The following is a 12,849-nucleotide window of genomic DNA, read 5'->3' as shown; positions in this document are numbered from 1 at the left end:
GTAGTCTTAAAACCATAAGACCCGAGTGTTCTAGAAATGAATAGTTCATACATGTATCAAAAGTATAGTATATGTATTCCATAAACTTATTATGTTTGTTAATCTCTATGTGAGTCGTTATAACCATGTTTGATGTGACTGATATGCTTGTCGTGACGTTTTTCTGGCATCGCTTGTTTAAGGTAAGACATTTGTCACCCTAGACTGGCCTAGTCTAGCTGTAGCGAACAGCTCAGGTGTGGGGTTGTCAACCCCGTATAGATCTATACATAAACTCTCGCTCTCCCTCCAGGAGACTCTGGTTATAACTACAGGGCTTAAGGTTGTATACTAGGTAGGTATGGGTGAAAGCGTGTCTCACAGGAGCATTAACTTAGTTTACGCGAACAGTGTATCACATTATTTACCGCTTTAAAATAATGTTTCGATGATGCATTTGATTACAAAACATTGGTGATGAAAATACCATTTGTTTTATCAAAGAGTCAAGTGTTGTTTATTATTGGCCCGATTAACATAAAATGTGTTGTGAGGCCCAATAAGAGAATCAATGGGCCTATAAGGCCCAATAAACATGAAATGAGTATACAAGGCCCAATAAGCATGTAAATAGATGTTTAAGGCCAAATAAACATGGAGTGAATATACCAGGCCCAATAAGCATATAAATGGGTAGTTGAGGCCCAATAAACATGTATAATGGTATCTGAGACCCAATAAGCATGTAATAAGTGTAACAGGCCCAAATTGAGTAAAAATGTCATAAGGAGTCCATTTGTTATAAACTTAGTCGTTTTAGTTCAATTAATACAAAAATGACATAAAAGGTCCACTTTTATAAGAATTTACCTTTTTGGCCCAATTAATAGCGATTTTTCAATAAAGGCCCACTTTTGTCAAAATTTAATATGTTGGCCCGTTAAAGACCAAAATTTTACAATAAAGGTCCATATTTGATGGTAATGACATTTTCGGCCTATTTTTGCTAGAAGTGACATTTTAAACCCATTATGGCCGAAAATTTACCATTAAGGCCCATTTTATGAAAAATGACCATTTTAGCCCATAAAAACCGAGAAGCCCCAATAAGAAGCCCATTTTGACAAAAATAACATTTTCGATCCATATAAAACCGTGGATGTCATAATAAGTCCTTTTTATAAAAAATGTCTTTTTTGACCCTTCAAAATCGTGAGCATCATAAGAAGACTCATTTTTGTGGATATTTACACTTTAGGCCCCAAATAACCGTGGGTTGACAAATTAACCCATTAAAAGCCAAAAATGACCAAATAGTCCATCTTGTTTATCTTTATTGTCAAATATGGCCCTTGTTGCATACTTTCTTTGTTTTTCTAAAACTTTTACATGTTTACTCCTTTCATCCTTATGTAATGTTACTTCACATGGTTTATTTACAAATAACACCAAGTTTTGGATGGTATTTCATGTTTAGCATGTTTTCATGGAATAAACACAGCATATCACAAAAAATGCACACATACATGTATAATACTTAGATCTAACACAAAACCAATTGGTATTCTCCCCCCAAAACATAGTAAAACCGAAAACAAGTGGGTATGAAGCTCACCTTGGTGATGGATTTGGTTTTGATGAAGAAATGAAAGAGAATGAAGGTGTTTTTGGCCTTGAAGTGTCCCTTTGGGAAGAGTTTCGAACTTAAGAAGTTCTAGGAAGCTTAAACACGAAATGAAGGTAGTTATGAGAGTAAATCCTTAACACAAAATGAAATAATTCAATTTGAGTTTATATGATCTTACTACAAGTGTAAAGCTTGAAGTGATCCTCTTGCACACACCAAAATCACGAATTTGAAGAGGTAAAAGTGAGAGTGTTCTTGAGAGTTTAGAGAGAATTTAGAAACGAAATGAAGTTTCAAATGAAGGGTGGAAGGGCCGAGTTTTTAGAGAGGAAGAGAGAGGAGAGAAATATCTTGCCTTGAAGTATGAGATTCTTAGATGTATGTGAGGTTAGATGCATGGATATCCTCCATGCAATAAGGAGGTGTCAAGTATTTAGATTAATTCAATTTTTTTATTAAAATTAAGAATGAGGTGAGGGAAAGAAAGAAACTTGGATGTTGGGCTCACATTTGATTATCAACCGAATTTGTGTAGCCCAAAGATAAATTTTTCGGCCCATTAGGCCCTCATACTCGTTTTCGGCCGAAATGAGTATAAGGAATGGGTTTTCGGCCCATGAAAAACAATTGAATGGTTTTGGCCCAATTAGGCCCATGAAAAGTCTTATGGCCCAAAATACTATTGCTTAATGAATGTGGGTCCAACTAGGGCTCAAATGAGGTTTCTTAGCCCAAAAGAATAAAATTGAGGGTTTATTGGTCCATTAGGCCCAATAAGAGGATCCTGGTCTAATAAAAATTTAAACTGGGAAGTTAGGGTTTCAAACCCAAAGTTGAGTAGGACTTTACGTGTGAGTTTTGATTCGAATTATTGTTGTTGAATGAATAACATGTATAACATAGTACTTAGGGTTACAAGAATTCACCAAAAGTAATTACACATGGACATAATTTCCTAGCCTTAAATACTAGTTGTGACATTTTAAGATCATTATGATCAAATTTTCAACCCTTGTTTTCGAGCTACCAAAGGGCTTCTAGCCTAGCGGTATCAAGTGTTGCTCTCATTGTTTGAGGTCGAGGGTTCAAGTCTCGTCTGAGACATAGGTGGATTCAAGAGTAGTTTACGATTAGATTAAATTTGTCATTAAAAAAACCTTGTTTTAGAGCTTATCTTTTATCACAAAAAAAACTAAATATAGATAAATTCATCATTTTTTTAACGTATTTCCATATTGATATTCGAAAAAAATTACGTAAAATATGCATCGTATTCCCATATCACTTGAAAATTGTTTTTTAGAGCTTATCTTCTATTGAAAAAAATAACTAAACATATTTAAAAACATCATTTTTAACATCTTTCTAGGTTGATATTCTGAAAAAAAAATTACATAAAATGAAAATTGTGCACCATATGCGCATCAGCAGAAAAACATTTTTTTTAATTCTTTTCTAACGAATCACCTTTTATAACAACGTTTTAACTTATTAATGTGTTTTTTCATCTGTATATAAATATGCATATATGAATATTTTCATATGTTTATATGCACACAAACAAATATACACACACACACACACATATATATATATATATATATATATATATATAATGTTTTTTTACAGTGGTATTTCATATGTTTATATTGAGATTAAGGGTTTTGTTGATGTTGATGTTGTTGTTGTTATATATAAAAACATCATTTTACTTATATGGACGTCTGTAACATCTAATTTTGGGTTGTTTCTCAATTCGGGATAGTGAGCTGTAGTTTGATGATGTAAATATCTTGAACTTTAAGGGGTAAAGTTTTGGAACTTATTAGATGTTGATAATGTTGGTTAAGTAATTTAAGCCAATGATTAGGGCTTTGGAGCCAAAAGGAGTAAATGTTGAATCTTTAAGTATTCTAGACCCATTGTGGTGCGAAGATCTGGACTTCATCTTCATTTAAGTGGCATGCATGCTCTAAGTGCTATTTTTGGTTCCTTGGAGAGTTAGGTTTAGAGCTCTCAATGGTTTGAGCCTTTAGAATGGATAAAAATATAAAATTTATCCATGAGTATCATTAGACAAATCAGATTTGAGCCTTGTGGCTCTGGACTTAGTGGTTAAGAGCATAACGAAATAAGATGTTAAGGACATTCACCACAACGCGGTGGGGAGTTGTCCATGGCGTGGTGGACTCATGCCCCATGTCTTTTTTTTGTTCTTTAGTGACCACGACACGGTCAAAAGGTTTGGCCACAACGCGGTGGTTAGTTTGGTTAACCATTGACTTTTTAACCAATTTGAGTTTTGGTCATACTTGTAGCTGATTCAATGGGACTTCAAGCAGTCAGATTCAACTCTTGATTCATGTGAGTCTTCTTACTATACTATGTATGATACTAGGTGTCATGATATGGTAAATTGTCTTTGTGATTTTTGCATGAAAAACTATGGGTGGACCATAACAAAATGTATGAAAGACTATGGGTGAACCATAGCAAATTGTATGAAACACCATGGGGGACCGTAACAGGAAAGACCACAGGGGGACTGTAGCAACAGAAGTGATTGTAAGACTATAGGTGGACCATAGTATTCGTATAGGTTGTAAGATACCCCTACGGTAGGGGCCAATGTTATGTAATGTATGTTGTATCGTGGGGAAATTACTAAGCTTTGTGCTTAAGAGGTTAAGTTTAAATGTGACAGGTCTTTTTGGCAGTACAGGGAAGAGCACGACGTGAATACATCGCATCTTCTATTATGATTTTGAGATGTTTCACACTTATGGATTTATTCCGATTTATGTTATCAAATAATTGACTGTTACTTTTTATGATTTAATGGTATAGTTTCCTCTGTTTTAAAAATGAAAATTTTGGTTTGAAATTCGAGACGTTATAAGTTGGTATCAGAGCCTTGGTTTGAGGGATTCGGGCTAGCACTGGTGTGTCTGAACTTAAACTGAGGACTGAGAAAATCTTTTTACAAACTGTTTTTCTAAAAAGGTTTTCTAAAATAAAAAGGATGTGATGCATGCAATTAGTCGAAGCTCAAGTAAGTGATTCTCAAAATATCCATACATGTTTGATATGTTAGTGATGTTATAGTATGAATTGCATGTTAGAAGTAGGCTAAGGATCTTCTCAGGGTTACATGTTATAATGCCTGCTTAGGAGAGATGCCTTTTGTGCCTGTTATGTGAACTTTTGGAAAGATATGCTAGTGTTTAGGCTAAGGATCTTTTAGGATGTGCATGTTAGAATGGTCTGATCTTTTGATGCCTTATTGCCTGATGGATTTGCTTCTTGAATGGCTCTTGCTTTGTACTATATGAAACCTATATTTATATTTATTAACTATTAAGCGGATATGTTAGGTTGCATGCCACACAAATTAAATAATTTTAGAATGCTTGATTTGACTTTATTGCGCAACTCTTTTTTGAGTTCAACCGTTGTATTGCAATCTGAAAGACAATTTAATTTTTGTTGCATATAATTGTATTCGTAAGGTAGTGAGTTGATATTGATAGAAGTTTCTTCCGCGACTGATAGTAGGGTGGTGTGGGATCTCCTAGTTACCTAGGAAAATGTTAAAATGTGCTAGTGTGGGCACTTGCATAAGAGAAATCCAAGAATGGGAATATAGGAAGATTATTGGTGTGTACTCATTCGAGTGCGGGTATATGTGATTAGAACGGTTAATAGTGGTCTTGTGTAGTGACTTGGGAACCTTGAGACAATTCTTGGGACTCATACGGATACGCGTGGAAGGTAGTTTGTGTCCGTACTACCGGAAGCACATGATCCGTACATGGATCAGGAAGAGTTGAAAATGTTACTAAGGAGCTAGTTGATGGTAGATATTGCGGCTCGAGACCATGATTCGTTGTAGTATAATTATGTCTCTATCGGTTATATGGTTATGTTTAGGCAGGATGCGGATGATCTCAGGTATGGTTTGGCCCTATTGGCCATGATGGTTTGGGTCTGAGTGTGCAAACTTCCGCGGGTTGGTTGATTCTAAAGTCTCGAGGGTTTTTCAATCAGAAGATGATAGAGAGAGGGGGGATCGATGTTGGAGATTTTTTTGCTTGATTGAGTATATAAGATGGTGGCAAGAGGAGAAACGCTCAATGGAAGCATAGATGGAGGAATCGATTTGAGGCAGAGATGGAGATGGCGACGGTGATGTGTGTTTGTGTCGATTTCCTCATATTTACATAAAGGCCCTCAGGTAGCCCTTATATTTACATAAAAACCATCAGGTGATCAGCTACTTGTTGAAAACCGGCTAAAAGGTTTAAAAAAAATGTAAAAGCATCAGGTGACCGGCTACTTGCTCAAAACCTGCACCTAAAAGGTTAAAAAAAAATTGTAAATGTGCGACATTAATGAACCTAAAATGGAATAAGGATATACCCACACATTTTATGTAAATATAAAGGCTATTACCCAAAATTTAATTTTAAAACCTCACCAATTTAATGTTTTTTAGTGAGCGTTGGAGCTCTCTTAGAGGGTCAACACAAACAAAAATCAAGTGTAAATTAAATAGTAGTATGCTCCAACTTCCACACCTATAAAGCATAACTATCTTCTATACTTGCATATTATTCAAAGCTTCCACCATTAGAGCTGTCGGCCAAATGACAGGGAAACATGTACTCGATCGTGTTCCTATTTCCAAACCTCCATTTGGGATCGGTGACCTTAAAAAAACCATCCCACCACACTGTTTCAAACGTTCTCTTATTCACTCCTTTGCCTCCTTCTTTCGGGATCTCATCATCATCTATGCCTTCTACCATCTTGCAGCAAATTACATACCGTTGCTCCCTCAACCCCTATCCTACGTCGCCTGGCCGCTATATTGGTTCGCTCAAGGTAGTATTCTCACTGGGTTTTGGATTCTTGGACATGAATGTGGCCATCATGCCTTTAGCGAGTACCAATGGATAGACGACGCGGTTGGTTTCTTCATCCATTCTGTCTGCCTAACGCCATACTTCTCGTTCAAGTACAGTCACCGGAGTCACCATGCACACACGAATTCAATCGAGTACGACGAGGTGTACATTCCAAAACGCAAGTCTGATACGTTCTTCACTGAGTTTTTGAACAACGGACCAGGCAACGTGTTCACTCTTATCCTACGTACCACCATGGGCTTGCCTTTGTACTTAATCTTTAACGTTTATGGTCGTGATTACGAAGGGTTTGCAAACCATTTCTTACCACAAAGTGGTATCTTTAACCGCAGTGAGCGTCGTCAGGTTCTGGTATCTGATGTTGGAATCATGGCCGTTCTCTATGTGTTCTACCATTTCTCTGTGAAACAAGGCGTAAAAGCTACACTTTTTCTGTACGGAATTCCTTTGTTTGTGATGAGTGTTTTCTTTGTTATCCTAACTTACCTAAATCACACACACCCATCCATCGCACACTATGACTCAACAGAATGGGACTGGCTAAGAGGTGCTTTATCCACCATAGATCGCGATTTTGGTATCTTGAATAGGGTTTTCCACAACGCGAATCAAACTCATGTGATTCACCATTTGTTCCCAACAATACCGCATTATCATGCAATCGAGGCTCGAGAGGCTGTGAAGCCTATGTTAGGTGACTTTTACAAGTACGACGACACTCCAGTGCTTAAGGCCATGTGGCGAGATACAAAGGAGTGCATATATGTTGAACCAGATGAGAACACGGAGAAAAAAGGAGTTTACTGGTACTTCAAATAGTTTGAATCTTTGTACTATAAAATGCCTAGAAAATAGACCGTGGTTGTATCAAAAGATCAGTTTTTTCTATTTTATATGTAGAATAAAATCAAATGTTGACCTATGCTCTCTTGCTCCCTGTTGTACGTTTTACTCGTTTTTGCATGTTGAATCTTTGTACTTTACCGGCGTTTCATCATCGGAAACTGCTCCGAATGAGTTAGATAATTGATATTAACAATTACTATTTCGTTAGAATTAATTGTTTCATGTACCCTCGTGGGCGAGTGACTGAGTGTGTAAATTACGATTTGATAATTTATGTGACCTCATTCCTTTTTTTTTTTTCTGGATATCATTTTTTTTTTTTGAAAAGCAAGAAGAGCACAACATAATAAAAATAGCCTAGCAAGAGAGACTAGAGGTTCCAAACCTCTGTTTTTGTTCCTTGATTTTCGCTAGATTCCTTTTCACAGGGAAAAAAAATCTACCATAGACATGTAAAGATAGGATGAAAAGCATTGCTTGGGGTTTCAAAACAAAAAGATGGGAAATTATTTGTGGATGCTTTTAACGATACCCACAGTCACAACCTGAATATAACACCTACAACTCCTTTTAATGATACCCACAGTCCCAACAACCTGAATATAATACTTACAAAGATAATCTACCTATCTAAAAAGACTCATTTTCTCTATATGTCTCTTCCACATTGGTTTTCAGCCAAAAATAATTTTACCTTTATACCCTTCACAATTTTAATTAATATTTTCAAAATTAGTATAACTCATTTCCGAAATCTCCTCACAATTTGTTTAAATTAGTATTTAAACTTTAAATTTGTATCATTATTTACGGCAACTTCCAACAACTTGAATCATATATTTGAAATCAATCACGTTAAATCAGCAATTCTTATTCCTTGAGTTTAATTGATAAGCATACCCGTTAAAATTTCAAAATCTCATGTACTCCTTTGGATCTCTTCTCCTTCTCTCACGCTAAAGTCCAATCTCCATCTCTACTCCTCAAAGCTACAAAATAAACATTTCTCGCCTTCACCCTCATGTATGACAACAATTTTTCTCACATCTTTTGTCCCCGCTTCTCCCATGTCACTCCATTTTCTTTCCTACAATTGAAACACCATGGATGGATGACCTCGTCGATTTCTTTATTTATTTTGATCTATGTATCGAAACATCATGTAAATAAGTTTTGATTTTCGTGTGTGTTTTTTTGTTGTTTAGACGTTGATGATGTATGAGGTGTTTGATTTTTTGTCAATCTTCTATTTTTGCTTCTTAATTTCTTGAGTCTGACATGGAAGTAGGCGATCTCCAAATGTTTGGTCTAAGTGAGCAACTGATGTTTTCCATACATACAAGGTAATAGCTCCTCTTCCCCATTACGTATGTGGTTTCCTTTATTGCTTCAGATTTCCGACTCCATTTTTGTTGGTTCTATGAACTAAAATCAAACTAAAGTTTTGACTTTGATCTCGAACCAATCCTCCGTCCAGGAGGAACCAGAATAGGAAGGGATTATTCGCGCACCCGACGGACTCATCATATAGATTTCGTGTCTTTGTTGGTTTGCATCCGATAAAGAGTTCATTTGTAAAATCGAATCACGATTCATAAAATCAAGTTGTTTTTTGTATGTAGCAACAAGCAATTGATGTCGTAGTAATTGGTGCTTACTGGTATGCATAACAGGTGTTTGATAAAATGCCCGGTTGAAATGATTCTGAATGTTCCAAGAAAGAATTGTTTTATTTTAACTTGTAAGTTCCAAGGTGTTGGGATCGGGTGTAGATGTAAGTTGTACTTTGAAACATTCGAAAAATAACCCCCAATAAAAGCAGAAAACTTGAAATAAGAATTAATGATGACTAATGATATTTTCACTTTAAAATGGAGGTGCGTCCTTCTTTTTCTCTCCCCACTCTTTCTAATCTCTAATATTATGACAGCTGTCTGTTTGGTCCCACTTTTGATTTTAATGTTATTATAGAAAAAATGGTTTTTTAGTCGTAGGTTTAATTAAAATTTTCCTTTTGGGACAAAAACTAAGTTAACTAACATATGAGTACGAATATGGCCGAAGAATGGGAGGAAGTTTGTCGGAGAAAACAAACAACAAATGGTGGTCATTTAAGCCACTTAACCAACATCTATGTAGCAGGATTTCATGGGGGAACAAAGAAGTCGGAGCTCTGGTCACTTTTCTCAAAACATGGCCATGTAGCAGATGTTTATATGGGGAATAAGAGAGATAACAAGAAAATGAACTTTGCATTTGTAAGGTTCAAAGGAGTGGGAGATGAGAAAGAACTGGAAGACAAACTACAAGGAACCACGTTGAAGGAGAGACCTCTCATTATCAACCTATCCCGACATCCAAGGAAGTCGCCGAATCTGCAACAGACCCATCTAAAACGTAATATCGTCAGAGTGGCCCCACCCCCACTAAAGTCGGGTATTAGGGATGGTAGATCTTTCGCACATGTCGCCTCTGGAAGAGAAAACAATATTCAAATGTCGCCAATAACCATAAACTCAGCAACGGTCATGAATGAATGGTTAAAGAAGTCAGTCTTGATTTGGTGAAGCCCATAGCTTAGATCATATTGGAAACCTTGCGGCACCACTACTAATGAATGAAGGCACAAAGTATCTAGGAGGTCTCAACATAGCCCTCCACTTTGATAGTTCTGCAGAAGCTTTGGAGTTTTTCAATGATAATACTTGATGGAGAGATTGGTTCAATCGATTAGTTAGAGCGGATCAACACGAAATCCCATATGAAAGAACCGCATGGCTTAAAATTTTAGGGGTTCCTCTACGCCTGTGGGACGAAGAGAACTTTAACATCATCGACGGTCGTTTTGGTAGGATTGTATCTCCGTTCAATAAACTGTACACAAGACGCGACTTTTCAATGGAAAAGGTTAGCGTTCTCACGTCGGAACGGAAATGGATCAATACGGAAGTCACTGTCGTGGCGGATGGTAAGACATACAAGATTGGCGTAGTGGAATACACAGATGACTGGTCTCCATTTCTTCCCGCCCCATTTGATAAGGTTGATGAGGAATCAGGCGAAGAAGGAGAAGAGGTTGTGGATGATTCTAGCGAAAATGATGAGGAAGAAGATGGTATATCGGATACATGGATGGGTGACCAGTATGACGATACAGAAGAAGGAGAAATAAGGTCGGAACCATCACGGATTAACAGTCCGGTGAGGCATGAATCTGATGCCGGCGGGTGGACGAAAGATTTCACTCCGTCAATCATGGGGAAGAAGGAAACAATTATTGATAATTCCCAAAGTGGTGATACCCCCAATGGTGAAAAAACGATTGGAATCCCCAAGAAAACAACTGATGGAACCGTACTCAAGGCATTAACTCCCCCAAAGTCGTTCAAATTCCAGTCTAAGACAGCTGATAAATGCAACACTGACCATGTTCCTATTGGGTCAACTAGCCCACTTACACATGGAAGACTGGAGAATTTAGTCCCTTCCGGTTGTTTTGGACCCTTCCCATGTTTGAACCCAAATATTGTTGGCCCACCAGCGAAAAAAAGGAAAAGATCGGATGTTGACGCCGTTAACATCTTGGACCTCATATTCTCTCCGCCTGCAAAGCAGGTCGATGTCCTCCATCATTCAGAAAATACCATCGCAGGAGTTCCGATGACGCATACAACGAACCCCCCAGATCACACTAGCAACCTAGTGAGTGATAACCCTTCCGTCCCTACTAAGGATCGAAGAGACCATGTCGATTGCTCGAAACCAAACGAGTATGCTCAGATTGCAGAAATTGGGGCTTTGGTCGGTTCTCAAATTGAAGCTGATAACAACATACTCGCGTCTGTTGTTGGTGAAAAAGGTGTACACGACTGTTACCCATGAATTGTTTATCTCTTAATGTTCGAGGTATAGGCGAGGATGCTAAAATCAGATAGGTAAGAAGTTTGAAGGCGCTCCATAAAATCAATTTCTTGGGTTTACAAGAAACACAACTTTTAGATTACTCTAAAATAGATGTTCATGGCTGCTAGGGAGATAATGATATGGACTTTGAAGGGGTCGATTCCGATGGAAGATCTGGTGGGCTGATTTCAATTTGGGATACGAGATACTTTCAAAAGGCACAAGTGTTAAAGCATCGACATTATATAATTACCATTGGTAATTGGTCTGGTATTCCTGGACATACTATATTGGCCAACATCTATGGACCTCATGCAAGCTCTGAGAAACAGAAATTATGGAAAGATTTGTTACAAATTAAACAGAACTGGATGGGGAATTGGTTGTTATTTGGGGATTTTAACGCAGTAAGACGGAAGGAGGAAAGATTTAACTCACAATTTTGCCCGTATATTGCTTCCAATTTTAATAGATTCATACATGATGCAGGCGTTATCGATTTCAATATGGGCGGTGAGCGATATACTTATATGAGTCGTGTCGATGCAAAGTTAAGCCAAATTGATAGGTTCCTTGCTTGCTCTTCTTTCCTATCATATTTCCCATCACTTACTGCCATTGCTCACCCCAAACACTTATCTGATCACTGCCCCATCACTTTGTCTTCGATATCCAATGATTTTGGTCCTCCATCATTTAAGTTTTTCAATTCATGGATCACGGTGGAGGGAATCGATCAGATTGTAAGTAATGCATGGATTGGTTTTAGTGGTCATGGTCGGGCGGACGTTTACCTGGCTGCAAAACTTAAGCACGTAAAAGAAGAGATCAAGAAATGGCGTAGAAGCTCACATAAAAATGAAGCCCACGAACTCACACATTTAAAAGGAATGATTAAAGACCTTGAAATTGTGGCTGATTCGCGAACCCTATCAAAAAATGAACTATTGATTTGTAGCAATGGTCTCAAAAGGATTTTGGAACTTGAACATATGGCAACATTAGATGTTAAACAAAAGGCCTGATTAAAATGGGTGGTAGATGGAGACGAAAACTCAACCTTCTTTCATTGTCATGTTAACAACAACAAACAGAAGAACCAAATCATGGGTCTTACAATCAATGGAAGATGGTCAGCGGATGTTAGTGACATTAAAAAAGAAACTTACAAATTCTTTCAACTGAACTTCATGGAGAGATGGACTTCAAGACCTAAACTTATCAACACAAACTTCAAATCTTTATCGATGATGGACGTCATCCGCCTTGAAGCTCCATTCTCCGTATCGGAGGTTAAGGCGACTGTTTGGGCCTGTTGTGGAGACAAAGCACCTGGCCCCGATGGGCTAACTTTTAAGTTCATAAAAACTTACTGGAACCTGATGTGTGAGGATGTGATCAATCCCATGCGTCACTTTGAAGATCGGGGTTCACTTGCCCCATGTTGCAACTCTTCATTCATAACACTCGCTCCAAAAATAAAAGACCCTACTATGCTATTAAAATATCACCCTATTAGTCTGATAGACTGTTTTTACAAGATAATAACCATGGTCCTAGCAATGA

The 12,849-nt window shown here is 37.5% G+C and overlaps 1 protein-coding gene, 1 long non-coding RNA gene and 1 pseudogene across 2 annotated transcripts; all 3 read left to right on the top strand.

Annotated features, from left to right (window-relative positions):
• Positions 1 to 6,191: 6,191 nt before the first annotated feature.
• On the top strand, positions 6,192 to 7,456 carry LOC145167488 (delta(12) fatty acid desaturase DES8.11 pseudogene; annotated as a pseudogene).
• A 783-nt stretch (positions 7,457 to 8,239) lies between these two features.
• On the top strand, positions 8,240 to 9,118 carry LOC145163109 (uncharacterized). Its single transcript, XR_013739565.1, has 2 exons — positions 8,240 to 8,723; positions 8,858 to 9,118. It is a non-coding gene; the product is annotated as an uncharacterized LOC145163109 (long non-coding RNA).
• A 2,305-nt stretch (positions 9,119 to 11,423) lies between these two features.
• LOC145164821 (uncharacterized) lies at positions 11,424 to 12,308 on the top strand. The gene has a single exon (XM_079083491.1). It carries the CDS (start codon positions 11,424 to 11,426, stop codon positions 12,306 to 12,308), a length of 885 nt encoding a protein of 294 aa, XP_078939617.1.
• The last annotated feature ends 541 nt before the right edge of the window (positions 12,309 to 12,849 follow it).

This window comes from Lactuca virosa, chromosome 3 (genome assembly GCF_052849685.1).
Source record: "Lactuca virosa cultivar CGN04683 chromosome 3, Lactuca_virosa_CGN04683_v6, whole genome shotgun sequence".
In the NCBI taxonomy this organism is placed as follows: Eukaryota; Viridiplantae; Streptophyta; class Magnoliopsida; order Asterales; family Asteraceae; genus Lactuca; species Lactuca virosa.
The sequence above is the reverse complement of the archived record's forward strand: the minus strand, read 5'-3'. Positions and strand labels throughout refer to the sequence as shown.

Coding starts and splice junctions, on each gene's coding strand:
- LOC145164821 (XM_079083491.1), top strand. CDS start 11,424: ATGGACTTTGAAGGGGTCGATTCCGATGGAAGATCTGGTGGGCTGATT.